Genomic DNA, 21,806 nt, shown 5'->3' with positions numbered 1-21,806 from the left:
AGTACAAACGAAAACCACAGATACCTCCCATGAAATAGAGACGAAAGTTCCCCTTCCACTTTGCCGAGAGATGCCTCCGTGAGGAGCTAGACAACGCCGAAAACGTGTGAAAATGAACTTCACACCTCTGTACAGCCAGTATCAGTGAAGATAGAAAGGCGGAACAAACGAAGTCAAAAGGAACACCAAAGTCGCCCATCCGTAAAACACTAGGCGGCAGCTGCGCAACGCATGCGCATGGGGTTCCACAAAGGAAATAGGAGTGTCCCGCAAGACAAGTGAAGGGAAAGGGTAGCGATCGACAATGGTAGGGAGAAAAGAAGCTATGAAGCATGAAGTAACAATTGCACAGCGGGAAACAAACACCATGACTGAAGCAGTGCAGTCGAGAAAAGTAGTGCGGGGTTGCAGAACCACGGGAGGACGACGTAGGATGTAAAAACACACCGAGAATGCAAGCAAAGTGGTCCGTGACACTCGACAGGCAACAGACGCGTACATGGTTCGGGGCAGAAATGGCGGCGCTGGCGGTGCAGCGCAAGGGGAGTCCCCAAAACACAGTGGGGAGACACCGCAGCAAGAACAAAGCACGGTGCAACAAAAGAGAAAGAGGACCGGACGGGGAATGGTACCTGCCAAGGAGACAACAAATGCGGGACGAGGGATTCCCCGTAGCAGCACCGAGGGGATGTCACACAGAGGTCCTGCGCCAGCAGGACAAACACAGCAACTACGGGCACAGGAGGTTATTGCTAATGAAAGGTGCACGTACAGATAGGACCACGTACCCCGTACTGACGTTGTAACAAACGTCGTGATGGGGCCCAATCAGCCTCTTAGAAATGAAGCCGGAGGCACATCGCTGGGTGGGAGCGGGCGAAAGGCTGCTGGAGTGTCGTACGGACCCCACCACTCCGTACGGTGGACGACACTAATGGACGAGGTCGGAATGTTTCCATCCCGATCACCAGGTCCACCGTTCCCAGACCTGACGCGGCTGCTTGCTTCCGAGCGCAACCCCAGCCGAACAACTCGAGTCCCTCCTCGGCCGCAGCCTTCCGCTCCGAAAACAAGCGTGGCCTTTCACCACCGCAGCAGCACACTGCCGCGTGGGTGTGAGACTGGGCCGAGCAAGGCTGGACAGATAAACTGCGTGGGACAATCGTGTAATGAAGCTACGTGGGGGTATGCACGTCTGTTCAACTGCTGGGTTACCCCACATTGGTGTACACAAACACCACACGATCGTACGTAGTGCTCCCCGTCGGCTCGAGCAAGACGGACGAAGTACGTGTTGTGGGTGAATGTGGCAAGAATGAAGGACGCTACATGTGTTCCACGATGACAAGGCCCCAGAGTACATGGCCCCACCTGACGGCAGTGGTCAGGTAGTGAAGAGCACAGGCACTGGTGGCTCAGGAACGTCAGCTGATTGTACCACAGCGCCGTGCGGACGTGTGGGCTGATTGGAAGTGCAGCGTCAGGGAGCGTGTCAGTGAAAGAGCCGGTGCAGTGGTGGTGTGCTTGACGTACGACAATTGAGTAAGTTGTTTCGAAGCCGTTGTGACCAGTGTGTGTGTGTGTGCCACCTGTGCACTGCAGTACAGTATTCCATAATTGGCACTATCCTCACCGAACCATGGAACGCTACACATTTGTAGAACTGAGGGACATGCATTTTGTCTACGGCCTTGCAGATGGCAATGGCCGAGCAGCTGCACGCCTTTATCGCGGACGGTATCCGGAGAGGCGACAACCCGACAGCAGGTTGTTTTCGAACGTGCACCGTACCCTTGGTGTCGGTCACCCAAGACATGTGCGCACCGCGGCGGTCGAGGAGGACGTACTTGCTCGCGTGGACGACACACCGTCCACTAGCACCCGTAGCATTGCACATGCAGTGGGAGTATCACAGTCGACAGTGTGGCGTGTCCTTCATGATGATCTGCTGTATCATCCACAGCGAGTCCACGCGTTGCAGGCTGGGGATTACCCACGACGTGTGGAATTCTGTCAACGACTGTTGCAGTTTTGTGCCTTCGATCCCCGTTTTTTGCGCCATGTGCTTTTCACGGACGAGGCAACATTCACCCATGAGGGCATCTTCAATTGCCGAAACAGCCATGTGTGGGATTATGAAAATCCACATGCAGCAGTCGAGGTGCACCATCAGACCCAGTTTGCAGTGAATATCTGGGCAGGTATCATCGATGAACAGATTATCGATCCATACCTGCTGCCACCACGTTTAAATGGCCGCCTCTATCGCACCTTTCTTGCATCAGTCCTTCCAGAGCTGCTAGAAGATGTACCCCTCAACGTGCGACATCGTATGTGGTTTCAATTGGATGGAGCGCCTGCACATTTTGATGGCACAGTGCGAACCCTTTTGCACCGTACCTACCCACAGCGCTGGATCCGCAGAGAGGGCCCTGTCCCCTGGCCCGCCCGTTCGCCTGACCTCACACCAATGGATTTCTTCTTGTGGGGCCATGTGAAAACACTCGTCTACGAGACCCCGGTGCCTGAGAAGGAAACATTGGTAGCACGGATACTTGCAGCATCGGCCGAGGTGTGTACCATGCCAGGGATTTTGATAGGGTTCGCCAGAATTTCCTGCGACGCTGCAATGCCTGCATTGAATGTGGTGGTCGTCAATTTGAGCAACTTTTGTAACAACGTCAGTCCGGGGTACGACTACGTACTACGTACTATTCCTATCTGTAAGTGCACCTTTGCGTGGCAATAAACCTCCTGTGCCCGTAGTTGCTGTGTTTGTCCTGCTGGCGCACGACCTCTGTGTGACATCCCCTCAGTGCTGCTACGGGGAATCCCTCGTCCCGCATTTGTTGTCTCCTTGACAGGTACCATTCCCCGTCCGGTCCTCTTTCTCTTTTGTTGAACCATGCTTTGTTCTTGCTGCGGTGTCTCCCCACTGTGTTTGGGGACTCCCCACGCGCTGCATGTGTTTGTTTCCCGCTGTGCAATTGTTACTTCATGCTTCATAGCTTCTTTTCTCCCTACCGTTGTCGATTGCTACCCTTTCCCTTCACTTGTCTTGCGGGACACTCCTATTTCCTTTGTGGAACCCCATGCGCATGCGTTGCGCACCTGCCGCCTAGTGTTTTACGGATGGGCGACTTTGGTGTTCCTTTTGACTTTGTTTGTTCCACCTTCCTATCTTCACTGGTACTGGCTGTACAGAGGTGTGAAGTTCATTTTCACACGTTTTCGGCGTTGTCTAGCTCCTCATGGAGGCATCTCTCGGCAAAGTGGAAGGGGAACTTTCGTCTCTATTTCATGGGAGGTATCTGTGGTTTTCGTTTGTACTATACCTTTAGAATCACCCTGTATACATAAACCTTTTTTTTAATGTATTTAAAAATAAGTTAGGGAGTCTAACCTTGAGTGAAGATAAAATTTCATGTATAATTCCAGGATAAAATTTTCAAATACTATTCCTTGCTTGGGATAAGCAACCAATTTTTATCTACATATTTTGTTTTTCTCAACATTAATTTTCTGACTACATGGTATATTTATAAAAAAAATCTTGATGAACACTGCCCAGAAAATAAAACATTTTTTGTTTCTAAGGTTTCAAAAACTCTTTGAATTCTCAGGGATTGAAGGAATGACATGAGGTGACCAAATTCATTCTTTGTCAATTGGCTGTCATAGTTAAACAAGAAATGGTCTCTTTAAGAAAAGCATCATCATTTTGAAATATTGTGTTTTATTTAGAAAGTTTTTAAGTTAGGCAAGACGGAGATTGAAGAAAACAAAAAAGACCAATAACTCTTGTAATTTGTATGAAATTTACTAAATTAATATTTACACATACAAATGCCAATACTTACAGCTAGGAACATCCCAATAGGCACCAAACCAGTCTCCTCATTTTTAAACATTTCAAACAGCATATCCTCCACACTTTGTCCATCAACACTCTCCAAACTAGATTTGAATAAAATAATATCTATTAACAGTAGATGGAATATATGGGATACTTGTTACCAATTATAACCAGAAATTGTAAAAATCAAAATAAATTTACAAGTACCTAAAAATAAAAATTAATACAACGAGACACTGAGATGTAACAAGTGGTGGATTCTGCCTATTTGCACAGTTTCATATGCACATCCAAATAAATCTAAAATGCATTAATTTCTATTAATAATAATAATAATAATAATACTCCATGGCGCGACAGCCCTTGAAGGGCCTTGGCCTATCTCGCGGCTGCTAGTCTCCCTCCACAATCCTACCTGGAGGTGCGGAGTTCTTCAACCGGTAATGGGGTGACGTGGGGTCAGAACGTCGAACCCCCAGCCGTTATAGGAGATTTTCGAGACCAGATTACGCTAGTCACTCGTAACTCCCCAATTTCCTCAGGATGGTAGGTTGCCACCGGCCCTATACACAGGCTGAGAACCCAGAGACTCATAACAAGCCATCCCGCAGCCGCCGTCCAAAGCAAGTTGCCTTAGACCACACGGCCACGAAGGAGGACCATTAATATCTATTACATTTATTAATTGAATGCCATCTCCTTCTAATAATAATAAAATATATCCTACAATGCAACAGCCCTGAGGGTTAGAACATACCTATTGACTGTCGACCTCACTCCAACCTACCGAAGGGGGCAGATCATTCAACCAGTTACGAGGTGATGTGTGGTCAGCACAACAAACCCCAGTCATTGTTGTAGTTTTCCATGACCAGGTTACACTACTCATTCGTAGATCCCCACTTTCCTCATGATGATGGGTGACAAACGGTTCCATACACAGGGTGAATTTTGTGATTTGATTTGCTTTATTTTACTTCGCTTTTTGTGCCACTTTTGGCTAATTTGCAAAGATGGGGATGAGTGATAATATGATGAAATTGATGAATGGACACTCACAAATATCCATGCCCAGGCCAGGATTCGAACCCAGGACCTCTAGCGTTGTACCACGATGTGCTAATCACTCCGCCACAGGGGGCCAGCATACACAGGGTGAAATCTCAGGAGAAAAGCTGTTATGATTCACCACAGGAGATTCGAGTTTGCATGTCCGCATATGTTGCAACTAATAAAATATAATTTATTTACCATGTTTCCTTCAGACAAGAAGTAGCGAAAAGTTATTGAAAAGACAAATTTCAGGTAGGAAATTTTAAATTTGCCATTTATTTTTTCAAAATAGTGCTTTGAGCGCTGTTTAAAATCGGAACTGCTTGGAATGTCACCCTATAAGGAACTAAATAAAGATGGACGCCAATCCTGTGTTGCGAATTATTCTCCTAAAATAGCCCAAATGAAAGCACAATGAAAAAAAATCTTGCAAACTGAGAGCTGCAGTCACAAAGTAAGAGGTCAATGATTGATTGTGCCAGCAATAGGATTGATCTCAAACTTATGTTTATTCCTGATTTTCTTATTTTGAATCACATTTCTGCTTCTTTAGACTGTGAGGGGTCGCACCTGGTCTTTTCGACCGGGTTCGTTTCATTTTCTTTGTATCTCCTGAACCTAGAACCCGAATGCCGCCTCCCCATCAGTACCTTCCTATGGACTTCCCAACTGCCTGGCCAGGTGGTTGTCTGCTCCTCCCCCCTTTCTCAGTTGGTAATCGGATAGCTTTCCATTCAACACTGTCTATTCTTTCATGCGCGGCTCCTCGCGAGAGTCGATTCTTCTTTTACACTTTACATTTCGGTCTTGGGTTTTGTTAGTTGGAATGACCTTACGTAGTAAATTGTGGTGGTGTAATTTTGAAAATGGATCACAAAGAAGGAGAATGACTTTTAAGACTGTTACAAAGCATATAAAAAGAGGAAAGTCGAGAAGAAAGAAGGGAAATCCCAGTGCAATTAGAAGGAAACTATTTATTGACAAACCTACCTTTGAGCCTATTGATGAATTGATGAGCCTATGGGTTCCGAAGATAAGGAAATACAGAAAGATGATACAGCATTGAAACACTATGGAGATGAAGAGAAATGTTGTAGTTGCCTGAGTATACGGGCAACAATAAAGAAATTACATGGAGCATTCACTGCCTTCCCAGTTTTAGTCAAATGGGTAAACACAATTTCGTTAGGCACCTCCCAGGCATGAGAAAACAAACAGACGTTTAAAGTAATTATTTTCATAATTGTTGTTAATACATAGATTTTCAAGCATATGTCTTTTTCATCTTTTAAAGGAGTTTAGAACTTTCGATTTTGGAAGAAAAATACATGTTCTTTTGTTTCATGATAATTCATTAGAATGATCAAACTTATTATGTGATTTTATTAATTAACAAGTAAAATTATACACTAAACTTGTAATTAGATTACGTACTGATAAATAAAAACCTCATATTGTACTTCTTTGTAATACTTGTCATAAACGATCGTGCGCGACCACTCACGTAACTTTACCCGTGCAACGCCTCATAGGTTAGGCAAATTGTAACGATGAGCACGAATGATGGTTAGATGAAATCGAAGAAGGAACACTCACAGAGAAACACCCATGCACTCCATTATATGAAATTTATAGATACTCACAATGAAATGAAATGAAACAATGAAGCCCAGGCCAGGATTTGAACCTGGAATTTTTGGTTGGGTTGACCACTCAACCACCTTGACCACTAAGGTGGGTTCATGTCTTAAAATCACAATGACTGACTTCCTTACCAGAGAGCTCAATGAGAATGCTGTAGATAAAATTTGCTTGCAAACTTTGTGGGATGGAGAATTTTCATTAAAAAAGAGAGAAACTGCGATGAAGTTAAGCATGCAAATCACCTCACGCTACGAGTAATGTAAACAGGTAAACCATGTATGATTTACAACCAATGTATTAACCAATATATTGTGTAGATGATAGCCTTGTTTCTTCCTTCCTCTACTCGACTATTACAAATTATGAGTAGTTGTTGAACTATATTCACAAAGTTTCATGGGAAAACACTAAGTAATAGAGCTAACGTGATTTGCAGTTTGCTTGAACCATGAAGAATAAATATTATGAAGATGACATATTTATTATTAAAAAAAAAAAAAAAAAAGCAAGAGCATTTTTTGAGAACTCTATATTTGAATCGTAGGAATAAAAACTGAGTTGATATTAATGATGCAAAAGCACTGAATGTATCCATAATTTCGAAGTTCTTCACATTAATGCTGCTACAATGCTACAAACAACTCCAGCCCTCTAAAGGGCAGGGCATGCCAAGAAACTTTTCTTTGGGTGACCGTGGTCTGCGCATTGACGCCACCGTTTTCTGGCTTTGGAGACCAAAGACCACCACATCTTCTTTTCAAGTAGCTCCTCAATTGTCCTCACCATGTTGGGTCAACCCAAAATTTTGGGGGTTTACACCAGGACTGGGACCACTCGCTCCAAAGCTAGAGTGCTAACCACTATGCTATGTGGGAGCCCAGAGTAATAGGTATGATTAAATTTAGGTTGATTCCAAGTAACTTTTCTTTCTAATTGCATCTACCATCGTTGTCACGATGAGCCCAAACAACAGAAAAGTGCATCTTTTTATCATTATGGTGCCCATTTGCCTACTTGCTTTAGGAGTTTTTAGTGTCTGCAAATCCCCACCCATATTCATTACTTTCTAAAACAAAAGAACTACGAGCTTTGCTCCACTGAAGTAATACCACGTGGAAGACAGTTTCATATTACCTTCATAGAAACCCAGCTGCGGTTGTAAACATGAGGGCTTGGAAAGAACCCAGGGGACCTTCAGAACGTTGATGCAGACTCTTCTTTTCATCTTTTCTCAATTTGGCCAGATCGTAAATTCCTAGAGTGCGAAGCAGCACACCTTCAAATTTATTGTCCCTCCCTTGAAGAGTAGCAAATAACCATTTATGGTGCCTGTCCTCTGTCGAGCAATAGTATATGACAGGAAATGGAGGAAAGTTGGATTCACAAATACATCGCTGTTCCTTGTCGGCGAATTCTGACTGATGGCTCAACAAGAATGAATGCACAGTTGTCCTTTACGAGAAAATCAACTTTGTTATGGTGGAATTTTTCATTTCACAGGAATTACGTTTTTCTTCTTTTTCTTCCCTTTTTTTGGAATGCAATCTCGCTTGCACAAAAAATTAATGAATTACTGATTTAGAAGTGCAAAGCCTCTCAAAGTGCAAGGTCCTGTGCGGTGGCACACGTTGCACACCTCTAACAGCGGCCCTGACTGAATTAAAAGCTGCTTGGCACTTCTTGGACCTCAAAGGGCTGTTCCACAATGGAGCTTACTTTATTCATATAACATGGCAAAAGTTTGTGTACAGATAATAAAGGGTGTCTCAAAATTAATGCAGGATTTAAATTGTGCACTATTTTTTTCCCGCAGGGTTGGCAGTGTTCAGCGAGGTAACATGTTGTAGTAAAAATGTTGTGGTTAGTCAATATGGAGCTCTACATGATGGAGGAGCAAGTGATGATCGTTAATTTCATTACAAGTATGAAGACTGTGGGCAAATTACCTGACATTCTTGGTAGGAGAAGTGCCCCAAATGAAACAACTGTGCAACCTCACATAGTGTGACTTTTTTTCTATGGGAATTCATTAAGTTCAAAGTTTATGCTGGGTAAATAAGAACGATTCCTGAATTGAAAGCAGAAAATCAAAGAGTTAGCTCATATTGGTATTGAGCCGCAGTTATGAGAAAAAGTGATTTAGAGTTTGGTCAAAAGAAATAAAGTGTGTCAAATGCATCATGGAGGACATTTGTCAGATATCTTTTTCACATATAATGGCAATGTTTACTCTTTCAAATAATGTAATAACTTTGCCAACTAATAAATATATAAAACATTGTTTTCTCAAATTAAATCCTGTGTTTCTTTTTGGACACCCTTTAGTAGCAAACATATTTTACGTGAAAGTTACATAAAATAAAATCCACACATATAAATCTTTAGCAATTTTCTGTTTCCAAAAAGGCCGATGAATATGTACCATAAAAGACATCCAATTACTTCCTACTGTCTTGATAAGTAAGTCACACTACGGAAAATATCTTACCTTCCGTCAGATGAATTTGGATCCAATTGAACTCTGTAACATAAATGGAAAAAACTCATAAGTTTTCATTAAAGGCATAACTTGCTGTTTGTAATATTATTATATCTATTAGATACTGACATATAAAGCATGTTCAATTCAAATGTAACTGACCTGTTCTTATTTAAACATTCAACAAGGATCAAAGAATTATCACAGGGAACACTTAGAAAGGTTTACAAGTAGTTAGAGTTCGGTGCACTTCAATAAAAGTCACAAACATTTCCAATATTTCTTGTCTTCTTCTTTTAAGGCTCACAAGAAACGACATTCACATTTTTATTGCAGTGCTCCAAACTGTAAGTACTTTGAAACCTCTCTAAGTGATCCATATTGGGAGCCAGAGATCACTTATACATCTGCTAACTTCTAACATCTGAGAAGTCAGCAGACACTGGATAAGAAAGCAGGGGATGGTTTCTTTAGCTATCGTCAAATGTTTAACTTTTACCTGTGCTTTTTTTTAACCCTTTCTTACCTATTTTATATGCAATTTTACCATGGGTTCTGGTAACAGGGATAAATCATAGAACTCAAGTGAACATTACTGATCTTAAGGACTTTTTTCTAGCGTTTACATTTATAAGAGAATCGAAATATTAAAATGACTGTCATTTATCACAAAATCCACTTTTTGTGCACAATTTTGTTGCAGAAGTATAAAATTTTATTTCTTTGTTTAATAAATTGAATCATCGTTGCCAGTACTGGATCAGTCACACAAGTGGTTACTTGCACCACTGCAGCAAAATCTCAGGTTAATTTAAATTGAACAGACCTTACCACAAATTGTATAAATACAAACTGAAGCATATCCCCACCTGCCTTCAAAACACACACACACACACACAAAGATTCAAACAGTGAATGCAAACACAGAAGGAAAGGTTTAAAGAAGATCCCCTTGTCTGATTGTGTACATACATACAATATCATTAAAACTACATCAGAGATTAAATCTGACGAATTCAGTTGATATTTATTAACTAAAGTTCAGTCTAATGTAAGAAGGAATTTGTACCCTTGCTAATATCACGTTGGGGTGATGCTCATAATTTAGCTCTAGTTCTGGACTCAGAACTCAGGTTAGGAGTAGTGGACTCTACTCTGGAAATATCAGTGTTGCAGGATAATATACTACCCAGAGCCCCACATCATCCCTAAAAACTGTAGCACCAGGAAGTTCAATATAATATAATTCATCTACGAGTTTTCAGGGTTTTGTTTCATAGACTGTTCAAGTATATATAAAAAAATAATGTACATGCATCAGAACTTAAATGTTTTGCAGATTGTATGTATAGCAACATCCACAATGGAACTAACAATATTAATTAAAAAACTATAAATGGAATGACCAAACTTTTTAATTCTCTCGCCATATTGAGGTAATGCACATAAGATTTTGTCAAAAGTAACAAAAGTTGTGTGAATTAAAAATATCATTCATTAGTAGGTACAGTTTTAATTAAGATTGTTAGATCTATTACACAAATGTTCAAACCCGTGTCACTGCCTTACAAACGAAACAAGGTTATTAAAAATGTGTTTAAGCTATTGAAAATTACAGAACACATTAATTTCTTAACCTCTAAAACATATAACAAGTATGAAATCTGCCATTTGTTACAGTGAAAAACATCACAAGAACAATTACAATCCCATTAACCATTGTGTTGGTTTATGACACAGATAAAACAAACTTACTTAGTAAACAACAGCAACCAATGACAAAATACTCACAATGATGCATAACTAGTATCATGGATGAAAGCATATCCTCTAATAAGGCAGCACAATAAAATAAAAAAAAAACAGATTTATTATTAAAATGTCATGCTATAGTAACAAGCTCATGAAAACATTAATTTCACACATATGAGGCAAAAAATATGGAAACTAATTTCTCTAAGTTTAGCTAGACTCAAATAGAGTTGTGAGAAATTAATACTAAAACATATATTCCTTCCAACAAAGGGCTGTTACACACTAATATTAAAAATAATTTTGTTCAAGTTTCCCTACAGTGCCATCATGGTTGTCCCCAGGATTTTTTTCCAGGGAGGGGCAAGGGAGATTTTTTCAGTGAGGGAGCAAACAAGGCACATTTTCCCCAATAATAGTGTTGTTTTCTCTAAAAACATTTCTTAAATTTGAATTTATCATATTCATGATATAATTCACACATATTATTGTTACTGAAATGAAATTATATGTGTGAAATATATAATTTTAGGTTGACTTTCATTTTCCAGGGGAGGGCCATGATCCCCCCCCCTGCCCCTCCTTCAGGATGCCCATGTGTATTATAAGTAGTTTTCACCTCATTCATATATTTTTCTAACTTCATCTTATGTTGTTGTTTCGTATTCCTTTAAGTTAGCTATTACAGTCGTAACGAAGTAGATTACGCAACAAACACAAAAGACAAACTTGTAGCCACTCGATCAGACTGACTGGCTTCATTCCTTCTTTCACTGCCTACCAAACTGATTGGTGTAAATGTTAAAAAATATATATATGAATATATATGTATGTATATTCCATAACTATTGCATACAAGAATCAATTTTCTGCATTTGAAATAAGTATGTAAAATTATGGTGTGACACCCCTGTTTTTATTACTTAGAATATCTGACAAAACTATAACTAAAATCTTGCACACAGAAATATCAATAATTGAAAATCTATGGAAAATTAAGAAAAATTGACATTCTACATGGGCTATCCAGAAAGAAACTTACATTTTGGTGGAGTGGGGCGAGGGGTGGGGCTAATGCTGCCATCTTGGTGTCAGAGTGTCCCTTCATTCAGTACGCATCCATCTGTGGTAGCATGCAGTTCATGTAGCTTCAGCTGTGTTCACTGTGAATGTTTAAAATGAGCGCTGCAATCGAAAATCCTGCAAGTTGTGGAGTGCGGTCAGTGATTAGATATTTGTTGCCGAAAAATCACAAACCAATTGAAATTCATCGGCAACTTTGTGAGGTGTACGGAAACGATGTAATGAGTGAAGGCGGAGTGAGGCAGTGGTGCAATATGTTTAAAAATGGCCGCACTATTGTGCACGATGTAGAGCAAAGTGGCCGACCGAGCATTGTGACTGATGAACTGGTGCTGGAAATCAATGCAAAGATTCGTGAAAACTGCCCCTTCACAATTATGGAGCTCTTGTTTGAGTTTCCTCAAATTTCATGAAGTTTGTTGCATGAGATTGTGATACAAAAGCTAGGTTTCCATAAGTTTTGTGCAAGATGGGTACTGAAATTCTTGTCAGAAGACCACAAAAAACAGCACATGGCAGCATCGTTGAAATTTCTCAAGGCTAAACAAAAAAGATGGAGACTCACATCTCGATCGTGTCGTAACTGGGGACGAGACTTGGGTGAAACATATGCATTGTGAGACAAAAAAACAGTCTATGTATTGATTGATTGATTTGTTTTATTTTACTTTGCTTTTTGTGCCACTTTTGGCTAATTTGCGAAGATGGGGATGAGTGATGATATGATGAAATTGATGAATGGACACTCACAAACATCCATGCCCAGGCCAGGATTCAAACCCGGGACCCCTAACAGTCTATGGAGTGGGGACACACAAGTTCTCCCAGAAAACCAAGGAAATGTTTGCAAATGTTGTCAGCAAGAAGATCACAGCGACCGTTTTTTGGGACAGGGAGGGTGTGCTTCTGGTGGATTTCCTCGAACGTGGTTCAACAATAACCTCCGAGAGATATTGTGAAACATTAAAAAAGTTAAGAAGAGCGATTCAAAACGAGATCAGGGAAAGTTGAGTTCCAAGGTTTTGTTTTTTCATGACAATGCATGCCTGCACATGGCCAATCGCACTCAAGAGCTCTTGGATGGGAAGTGTTTGATCATCCACCATACAGTATGGGTCTTGCACTGAGCGACTATCACTTGTTTCCACACATAAAGACCTGGCTTGCAACGCAGCGCTTCAATGATGACGCGGAACTGCAGGCAGGTGTGAATGAGTGGTTGAAGTCCCATGTGGCAAAGTTCTATGACGATGGAATTAATAAGCTGGTGCACCGTTATGATAAGTGTCTCAATTTGTACGGAGACTATGTTGAAAAATAGTGTAAGTTTGACTTTCAAATGTATATAATAAAAAATGTTTCCCTTCACTTGGGTTTTATTTATTCCAAAACATAAGTTACTTTCTGGATAGCCAACGTATGCCAATTCTCCAATCGCATGAACAAGCAAGCAAACATATGGGTAGTTTCAATATGTGATATGCACTATGTGGTACAGAGTAATTCAAATGTATGCCAATTTTTCTCTAATAAAAAAATGTCATATTGAGTTGAAAACACTCCACTGCTCATGCCTACATGTGATAAGAGAACAGGAAGGGAAGACAGTTCTAGCCAAGACAGTCAAGACACAGGTGCTTTGCGCAAACTGTTTCCAGGAGTTCTGTGTGTTCAGAAATCTTGTAAGGTATTGACTGGATCATTTGGGTCATACAAAAATGATTGACAGTACAATTTTTTTCATCACACTAAAAATGTATTTTCGATCAGACGGTTTTTGTATCACAGCGGGAAATAATTATTTGAGAGTATCCCGGCACCACTTCTGGACAACCGGCTGAAACTCGTCATTGGAAGTGAACATCTGACCGCACACCACCTCTTTCATTGCACCGAAGAGACCACAGTCGCTAAGTGCAAGTTCTGGAAAATATGGAGCATGACGCAGTACGGTGTACTCTAGAGCATCCAGGGTGGCAATGGCATGGCGATTTACATGTGCTCGTGTACCCTAGAGAAATCAGGGTGGCAGTGACATGTGCTCGCGCACGAAGCATGACATCCAGCAAAACACAGTTCTGCGACTTGATGTTGTGTTCCCACATATGGCTGTTAGACTCATTTGGATGTTCCAACCAGCCACTCCTTCCCTCCAAAGAACCACGCTGTCCATCGTTTCCCATGATTATCTGCTGCCATATTTTCTTGGTTTGTCCACAAACACACCCACACAAATAATGCACCACTGTTCTTCCTGTGAAATGCAACATCAACTGGTGAAAATATGTGGCACTATAGCCTACTTTGATGCACACACCAGGCACACATTTCAAACTGCTATGTTTCCGAAGTTATGGGAGGAGTGTCAATCATTTTTGAACAACCTAAATATTCTTCGAAGTATTGAGCTGCTTATTTTTCAACTGCACATACTTCATATCTTTCCTCTCAGTTAGATGTGACGATGAGAATTTATTTGGTTTATTTTACTTTGCTTTTCTGTCAATTTTGGCTAATTGCAAAGATGAGATTCAGTGATGATATGATGGAACTGATTACGGGACACTCACAAAGATCATCCATGTTCAGCCTGCGATTGAAACCTGGGACCCCTACCCCTGCTATGCTAACCACTCTGCAACAGAGGTGGACTATGGCGATGAGAATTAGGAATGATAGTGAGAGTATATGGGTGACACTGACACTATCACTAACTCCCATGTGCGATCCAAGATTCAATCTACACTACTATGTTCACAGTAAAGAAAGATAGCTAATAGGCGATAGAAAAGAAGAATGTTTTTATGTTCCACACATGAAAAGGAATTTCATACTTAAGAAAAAAATGTCTGCCAAACTTCTATCTCCCAGGTAGTATTGCATGTAAGCCCATCTTTGAAGAACTCAAAACAATACTGTTCCAAGTTTGCTTATATTTAATTGTATACATTAAAGAAAATATGAACAAATATCACATAAGACACTGTGCACAGACACAATACAAGAACTAGCCATAGACTGGATAAGCCAACTTTAGAATTTGAGCATAGATCACAGATAAACTCTGCTGGCAGACGTGAGATAGACATTATACAGAAATCTATGACTATTGCCAATACTTCTAAAATACTTTCTAAGTCTAATCAGTACTTATAATTAATTAACGTACTTAAGGGATAAATTCCCCTTTCACACATGTCTTGTTCAGTAAATTATAATATACATATGTAAACAAATATATTGAATTAAATGATCACTGGATATTTTATCAGACTGCTGAAAGACACACAAATGTGAATAAATGTTGTATCTCATAATTAATTTCATTCAGTTAATGTTACAGTGATAATTCTTTAGCATTACTATCACATTGCAAATGCATACTTTAACTTAATTCAATGGTTACCTGTTAGTTTCATAACGCACATTTGCTTTCTTCAGTTGTGTTACATGTGAAGAGGTGCTTGTTAGAAAGGATCTTCTGGCCTGTTGAAAGAAATATTTAAAAAATCAAATCTCTGCTAAATTAAAAATTGGTACAGTTGAATCATAACATATTACTAGAAAAGTTAAATCAAATTGGACTAGTTCTAAACCTTGTAGATGGTGTAGGAGTTGTCATCTTAACATAATACATAATTTACAGTTAAATATATTTGGATATATTTCTGATTCAGTTGATATAAAATGTGCCATATTTAAGGATCCGTATTTGGTCCCATCCTGATTTAATATTTACATAAATGACGCATAAAATTCAAAATAGTGATTATTTACTTCATGGCAATAGTTTAAAACCACTTAGAGATAAAAATAATAGAGGGCTGTTATGTACTTCAGAGATATCTTAATTTGTTACGCAATATGATCAGCAATTGTTAAATTAAAATAATTATCTTCACTACAACAAATTATACTAGGGTGATTCTATGCCAAGTCAGGTAGGTGTTGGCCCTATCTTTATGAAACCTTCTAGAAGGGTTTTAGTTAATATAATTGTTAACCAATTTTTAGATTTAAAAAAAAAAAAAATATGGAACACTAAATTTTATAATGTGTCAATCTAAGGAAAGAATCAAGTTAGAAAGATGAAAAAAGTCCTACTTTGAATATCAGGAGTCAATAATTCACATCAAATTGCTAATATGAACACACACTGAACACGTGGCTCCATGTGAGACTGAACAGCAATAACAATGCTACCATCGAATTAGACGATTTTCAGTTATTTTGAGCTTCCATGTGTGTCTTCCAGACCCAATTAAAATCTAGTGGGTTTTTTTTCCAGATAGGAGTGATAATGTTTTTTGATTCAAAGTCAGTTTGTTTACTTGGGACTGGACCTAGAGTTTAAAGAGCAATTGGGAGAAAAAAGGTAGACTATCGAGACTGAATTCAGCAAGATAAGGAACAAGCTTGTAATTGAAACTGAGGCCAACAGGATGAAGAGCAAACTCATAATCTAGACAAACCTACAGAGTAGAGGGCAACTCATGATCGAGACTGAGATTATGAGTTCGCTCTTGACCCTGCTGATCTTAAGTCTCAATCATGAGTTCGCTCTTTACCCTGTTGGTTTGTCTCAATTATGAGTTTGCTTTTCACCCTGCTTATGTCAATCTACGAGGGGATATCAAAAGGTAATTGAGTACATTTTTTACAGCCAAACTGAAATGTACTCACAAAAACTGAAATATACATTTTGAAGGTTGAACATTGCTCTACTTTTCCACATAACATCCATTCACATTTATGCATTTGTCCCACCGTGACACCAATTTTTCATAGTTCATGCGGTAGAAATTGTTCGGCTGAATGCGTAAACAATGACGCAGGGCTGTCACAACTTCCATGTCGCAGCTGAAGTGTTTGCCAGCAAGGTATTCCTTCAGTGGGCCGAACAGGTGAAAGTTTGACAGGGCCAGGTCTGGACTGTATGCTGAATGCTTGAGAATTTCCCAATGCAAGGAATTGACTTTTTGCGTCACTGACGCAGCCACATGAGGAGGAGCATTGTCATGGAGAATGATGACCTCCTCCAGAAATTTTGTTGGATGTTTACGGGGCAGAGCAGCTCGTATATGATCCATTGTGGCACAATATGCAGCAGCATTTACAGTTGCTCCTTTCACCCCAAAATCAGCAATTAATTATTTTTTGTTCTCCGATATTTCATTGAATTGACACCCTGGCTGCCCCAGAAAACAGTAAGCAAAATCTTTCCTGAATTTTTTGGGTGGGAGCGACTTTATGTTTTTCCATACCATACTCTGTCACTTTCATTCAGGGGTGTAATGAAAAACTTTCGATCCGTCCCCAGTAACAATGGGGTCGAGGAATGCATTTCCAGCCCTATGGTACCGGAGCAAGTGCTCAATACTGTATCCCATACGGTCCTCCATATGCTGTGGTGTGAGCTGTCTGGGGACCCATCTCGCTGACACTTTGCGATACACAAGTTCTTCATGGATGATAGTGTATGCACTGCCATATGAAATTCCCACTGCATCCACTGTTGTTTGGATTGTTGACCGCTGGTCCTCCTGAATCAATGCCTCCACAGTGTCAACATTGCTCTGTGTGTGGGATGTGCACGGCCGTCTAGAACAGGGTTCATCAAATACATTTACATGCCCTGCGTTGAACTTTGCACAGCAGTTACAGACATTTGTGAATGTCTTGCACGTGTCACCATACTCTGCACACAACTTACGATAGATTTCAGGTGGTTTCTGTCCCTATGACCATAGAAACCTCATAGAAGCTCAACTGTGTCGAACTTCTCAAGCGTAGCTGCCATTTTGAATCAACTGCCTCTTAACGTGCGCAACGTGCACACACCTGCCATCTTGTGGAAAGGTGACAAAATACATGTACTTCCATATGTATATTTCAGTTTTTGTGAATACATTTCCGTTTGGCTGTAAAAAATGTACTCAATTACTTTTTGATATCCCCCCTCATAGATCATGAGTTCATCCTGTTGGTTTGTCTCAATTATGAGTTTGCTCTTTGCCCTGCTCATCTCAATCCCGATCATGAGTTCCCCTTTGCTTGTTGGCCTCAGTATCGATTATGAGTCTTTCAGTTTCACATGCCATTGCCCTCACGACTCTACCCCTTGCGCCTCATTGTCACCCTCATGGTTGCCCTCGCCATCACCTTCACATGCCCTCAACCTTGCAAATCGGCCAACCTGCACTATCATAAGTGTTTCAGAGGGTGAGGGTGAGCTCTGCCCACAAAATGATAAACTTCCAGATGGCAAACACCTCTGATGGTAATACCTTTAACAACGAGCCGAGGTTAACCAAACTGTATGTGTAATCAATATTTAATCAATAGACAACATGAAGAAGTAATCAATAACAGCTTTGTATAATAGTACATTCTGAATATCAAGAAATCCAGTTTCAACTTGAAAATTTTAAGCTAGCTGTTTTTCACCGGATGACCTATTCTAAATGCCAATGAATTCTGCTGAGTCATATTAGGTGCGAAAAGAGCATCAATCTACATAAACTAAAGCTATATTTCCCTTCCAGAAGCATACCAAGGTACATAGGCGCCGACTCCATGGGGCTTGGGGCAGGCTCGAGCCCCCCCAATGTTAATGATGTGTGGGTAGAGCCCCTCAAATAATTTTGCTTAAGAGGATCTAATGTATTATTTTGCTTCTCTTATAAAGTTTACTCTGAATTGTGCAACGTGAACTTAACTTTAAACACACATTTGAAATGTTCTAGACCATCAAATTTGGGGGGCTGAGACCACTAAACCATCAACTTTGGGGGGGAGGCTATGAACGGAGACAGCAAAACACATGACTTATTACTATATACTAAGTATATAATTATGAGTATTGTTAACATTTTTACTAAAAAGAGTTTCAAAATAACGAGGTGATATGACAATTATACCAGTATGTTTAGTGAATTCTGAACAATTTGAGGTCGTAAACACAACTTTCAGGCAATATTGATATGTACGATATTAAGTTATCCTCGAAATCTCTTCTCTAGTCCAAAGAATAAGGGGAAAATAATTCTAAAGTCTTTGAGTTTATTTAACACTGGCTTGCAGTAAAGTACACAAGGAAAGCTTATGAAAAGTCTGTATTGCGAAAGCGGGAACGGCTATGATCAAAGGCATTATTGCTAAAGCACGGCGTGCTATGTGTTTATTTATTATTGCAAAATTAAATTTAAAAAGTAAAATATTGTAGCAAGAACAAAAAAGTAAAACTATTTGCCTGCGATTTGTGTTAGCATTTATGTAAATAAATAAATAAAACTGTTAAATATTGTAAATATTAGCTATTTTTATGGGTACATCAAAACTAAGGTTCTTTGCACCCATCACATGTCCTTTCTTTACAAGTCTGTTGCGGACATTAAAACACACCCATGCCCTCGCCGGGACTCGAACCCGAGACCTCCGGATCAAAGTGAGTTGAGCCGACCACCCAACACACATGGCTACCGAGGCCGGTATAAAACTGTTATGTTGGCCTCTTAATGTAAATACATAGCCTACTTTTAAATAAAAATGTTAATTGTTATCTAAAAAACAAATGAGCAGACACACGTTTTTCATGTTACATTTCACTTGCATGAGGAATATAATAGCTGCTTAAAAACTGCTATACGAAGACGTAATTTTTATTTTTAAAAAAGGGAGGGAGTGAGTCATTCATTCATTTATTTCAGTGATCAGAGCTCCCCCCCAATAATTTTGACAAGTTGGCGCCCCCTGCTCAGGTATATAACTGATGTTTTCCTTTTGATGATGCACACATCGCACCCCTCACAGTAAGCTTCGTTGGCCCAGATACTAGCACTGCCTATGTTGGCCACATAAACAAGAAGGGTACATTAGCTTAAGCATTAAGGAATGCATTATTTCACACAAATATACAGGGTGGCTCAAAAAGTCACTAAACACCACTGCAGCGCGCAACAAGAAATGGTGATGACCAATCGTTGCCAGGCCAAGGGGGAACCACATTGATGCCACCCGCACGGTCGGCGGCCATCTTGAATTCAACTTCAGAATTTTAAATGGGAAGGGGGTGATATGATATATCAAATCAGGCTAGAATTTCACGAGAAAAGAAATGGTGAAGGTTTTTCTTAACCAGTAAAAAGTTATGACTGGATTCTTGTACCAAATTGCTCCTTTTCGAGGTGTTACAAAAATGCCTTAAAATTTGTTAAGCGCATTGGTAATGCATCGATATCAAAGTGACGTCTAGGGAGAGAAGTTCGCATGCCATTGTACAAGATTTTAATCGGATACATCCATGAAAAGCTGTGCATTATGAATGGTTGTCGCGAACAATTACAGTGTGACGCTTCCATTAAATGAAAAATCCTTCACAGTGACAAGGCTAATGTTTATGTTCATAAGGAAGTTCATAAACAGAATATTTGATGCTTTTTATCTGATAACCCATTTTTGACAGATCAAAGCTGAATGGTTAGTGCTGTTAAGTTAATGGTGTGGTGTGCTGTGTGGAACACGATTGGTTAGTCAATTTTCCATCACTTGTCACTGTAAAGGACTTTTAAGAGAAAGACCCTCGGTGATAAATCATAAGCAACAAAATGTAAAAGCTCTAAAATTTAATACAGGAAAATTTGCTGATGATAGAATTAAGAAAGATTACCAAATTAAACTGTCAGATAGATTCGATATTTTGCAGGATTTAAATGATGATGAAAATGTAAATGAAACAGACGTAAATAAGAATTGGGAGCACATACGTAATGCAATAGAATCAGCAGCTAAAGAAAGTATAGGATACCATAAACCAAAAAAAAAGTAAGCCATGGTTTGATAATGAACGTCATAACCTATGAAAAACTAAATATGCTGACCAAGGCAGTAATTTATTTTATTAAAAACATAAACTAAACGTAACGTTTCAACCTTCTAGCAAGGTCTTCTTCAGACTCTCTATCAAGTACAAAAGTAACAAGATACAAAAACAGTGCATTATATATACACAAACATTACTCCCTCCAGACTATTTAGAAAGTTGAAAGAGGAAGAGGAAGGGATTATCTACGAAGTGAAATGTAAAGAATGTCAGAGTGTGTACATAGGAGAAACGAAAAAGAGGCTGAAAGACAGGTTGAAACAACATAGGGATGATGTACGACTTAAGAGAGAAAGAAATGCAATATTTAAACACACGAGAGAAACAGGACATGACATAGAGTGGGATGAGGCTAAGCAGATAGGAAGGGAGAAGAGAATGCTAGTGAGAAAATGGAAGGAAGCCAAGGAAATAGAGAAGAAAGGTGAAGAAGACACTATGAACTGGAATGGGGGATTGAAGTTAAAGAAAGAATGGAAGAAGATGTTAGAAAGAGTGGAAAGGACAAGAGAGAAAGAGGAGAGGAGAAGGAAGAAAAATGAAGGGAAAAGAGCGTGAGATTAAAAGTCCAACCACATTCTATATGGAAGTAATTGTGTTTAGCCTTTTAGGTGAAAGTAAAGTTGGAAAGTGAAAGTCACCTGCTAGAAAGTTCCAAACAACTTTCTAAATAGTCTGGAGGGAGTAATGTTTGTGTATATATAATGCCCTGTTTTTGTATCTTGTTACTTTTGTACTTGATACAGAGTCTGAAGAAGACCTTGCTAGAAGGTTGAAACGTTACGTTTAGTTTATGTTTTTAATAAAATAAATTACTGCCTTGGTCAGCATATTTAGTTTTTCATAACCATGGAAACAAGGCTTAATGGTGTTATAGTCATAACCTAACAGAAATAAGAAATCAGGCTAGACTTAGGTGGTTAAATAACTCTGATGATACAAATTTAAGCAATTATAATAGAATAAAGTGAAAAGTTAACCACACATTTAGAAGTAAGAAAGAGATCACTTGAAAAGTAAAATTAATGAAATTGAAACAAACAGCAAAAATAAAAATA

General features: G+C 39.7%; 1 protein-coding gene across 4 annotated transcripts in view; it reads right to left on the bottom strand.

Annotated features, from left to right (window-relative positions):
• The window catches only part of GLS (glutaminase), a 95,744-nt gene that overhangs the window by 36,039 nt on the left and 37,899 nt on the right, over positions 1 to 21,806 (bottom strand). For 2 of the 4 annotated variants that reach the window (XM_083126961.1, XM_083126963.1), the window contains exons 2-5: positions 15,274 to 15,353; positions 10,824 to 10,862; positions 9,042 to 9,074; positions 3,861 to 3,957 (exon numbers count right to left, since the gene is read on the bottom strand). In XM_083126961.1, coding sequence (XP_082983087.1) covers positions 3,861 to 3,957; positions 9,042 to 9,074; positions 10,824 to 10,862; positions 15,274 to 15,353 — 249 coding nt within the window. The remainder of the gene's footprint in view (positions 1 to 3,860; positions 3,958 to 9,041; positions 9,075 to 10,823; positions 10,863 to 15,273; positions 15,354 to 21,806) is intronic. The other 2 variants (XM_083126962.1, XM_083126964.1) reach the window with 2 other exon arrangements.

The sequence above is a fragment of the Lepisma saccharinum genome, chromosome 8 (assembly GCF_977018435.1).
Source record: "Lepisma saccharinum chromosome 8, izLepSacc3.1, whole genome shotgun sequence".
Classification (NCBI taxonomy): Eukaryota; Metazoa; Arthropoda; class Insecta; order Zygentoma; family Lepismatidae; genus Lepisma; species Lepisma saccharinum.
Note: the sequence above shows the minus strand (reverse complement) of the source record. Positions and strands in the feature narration are given on the sequence as shown.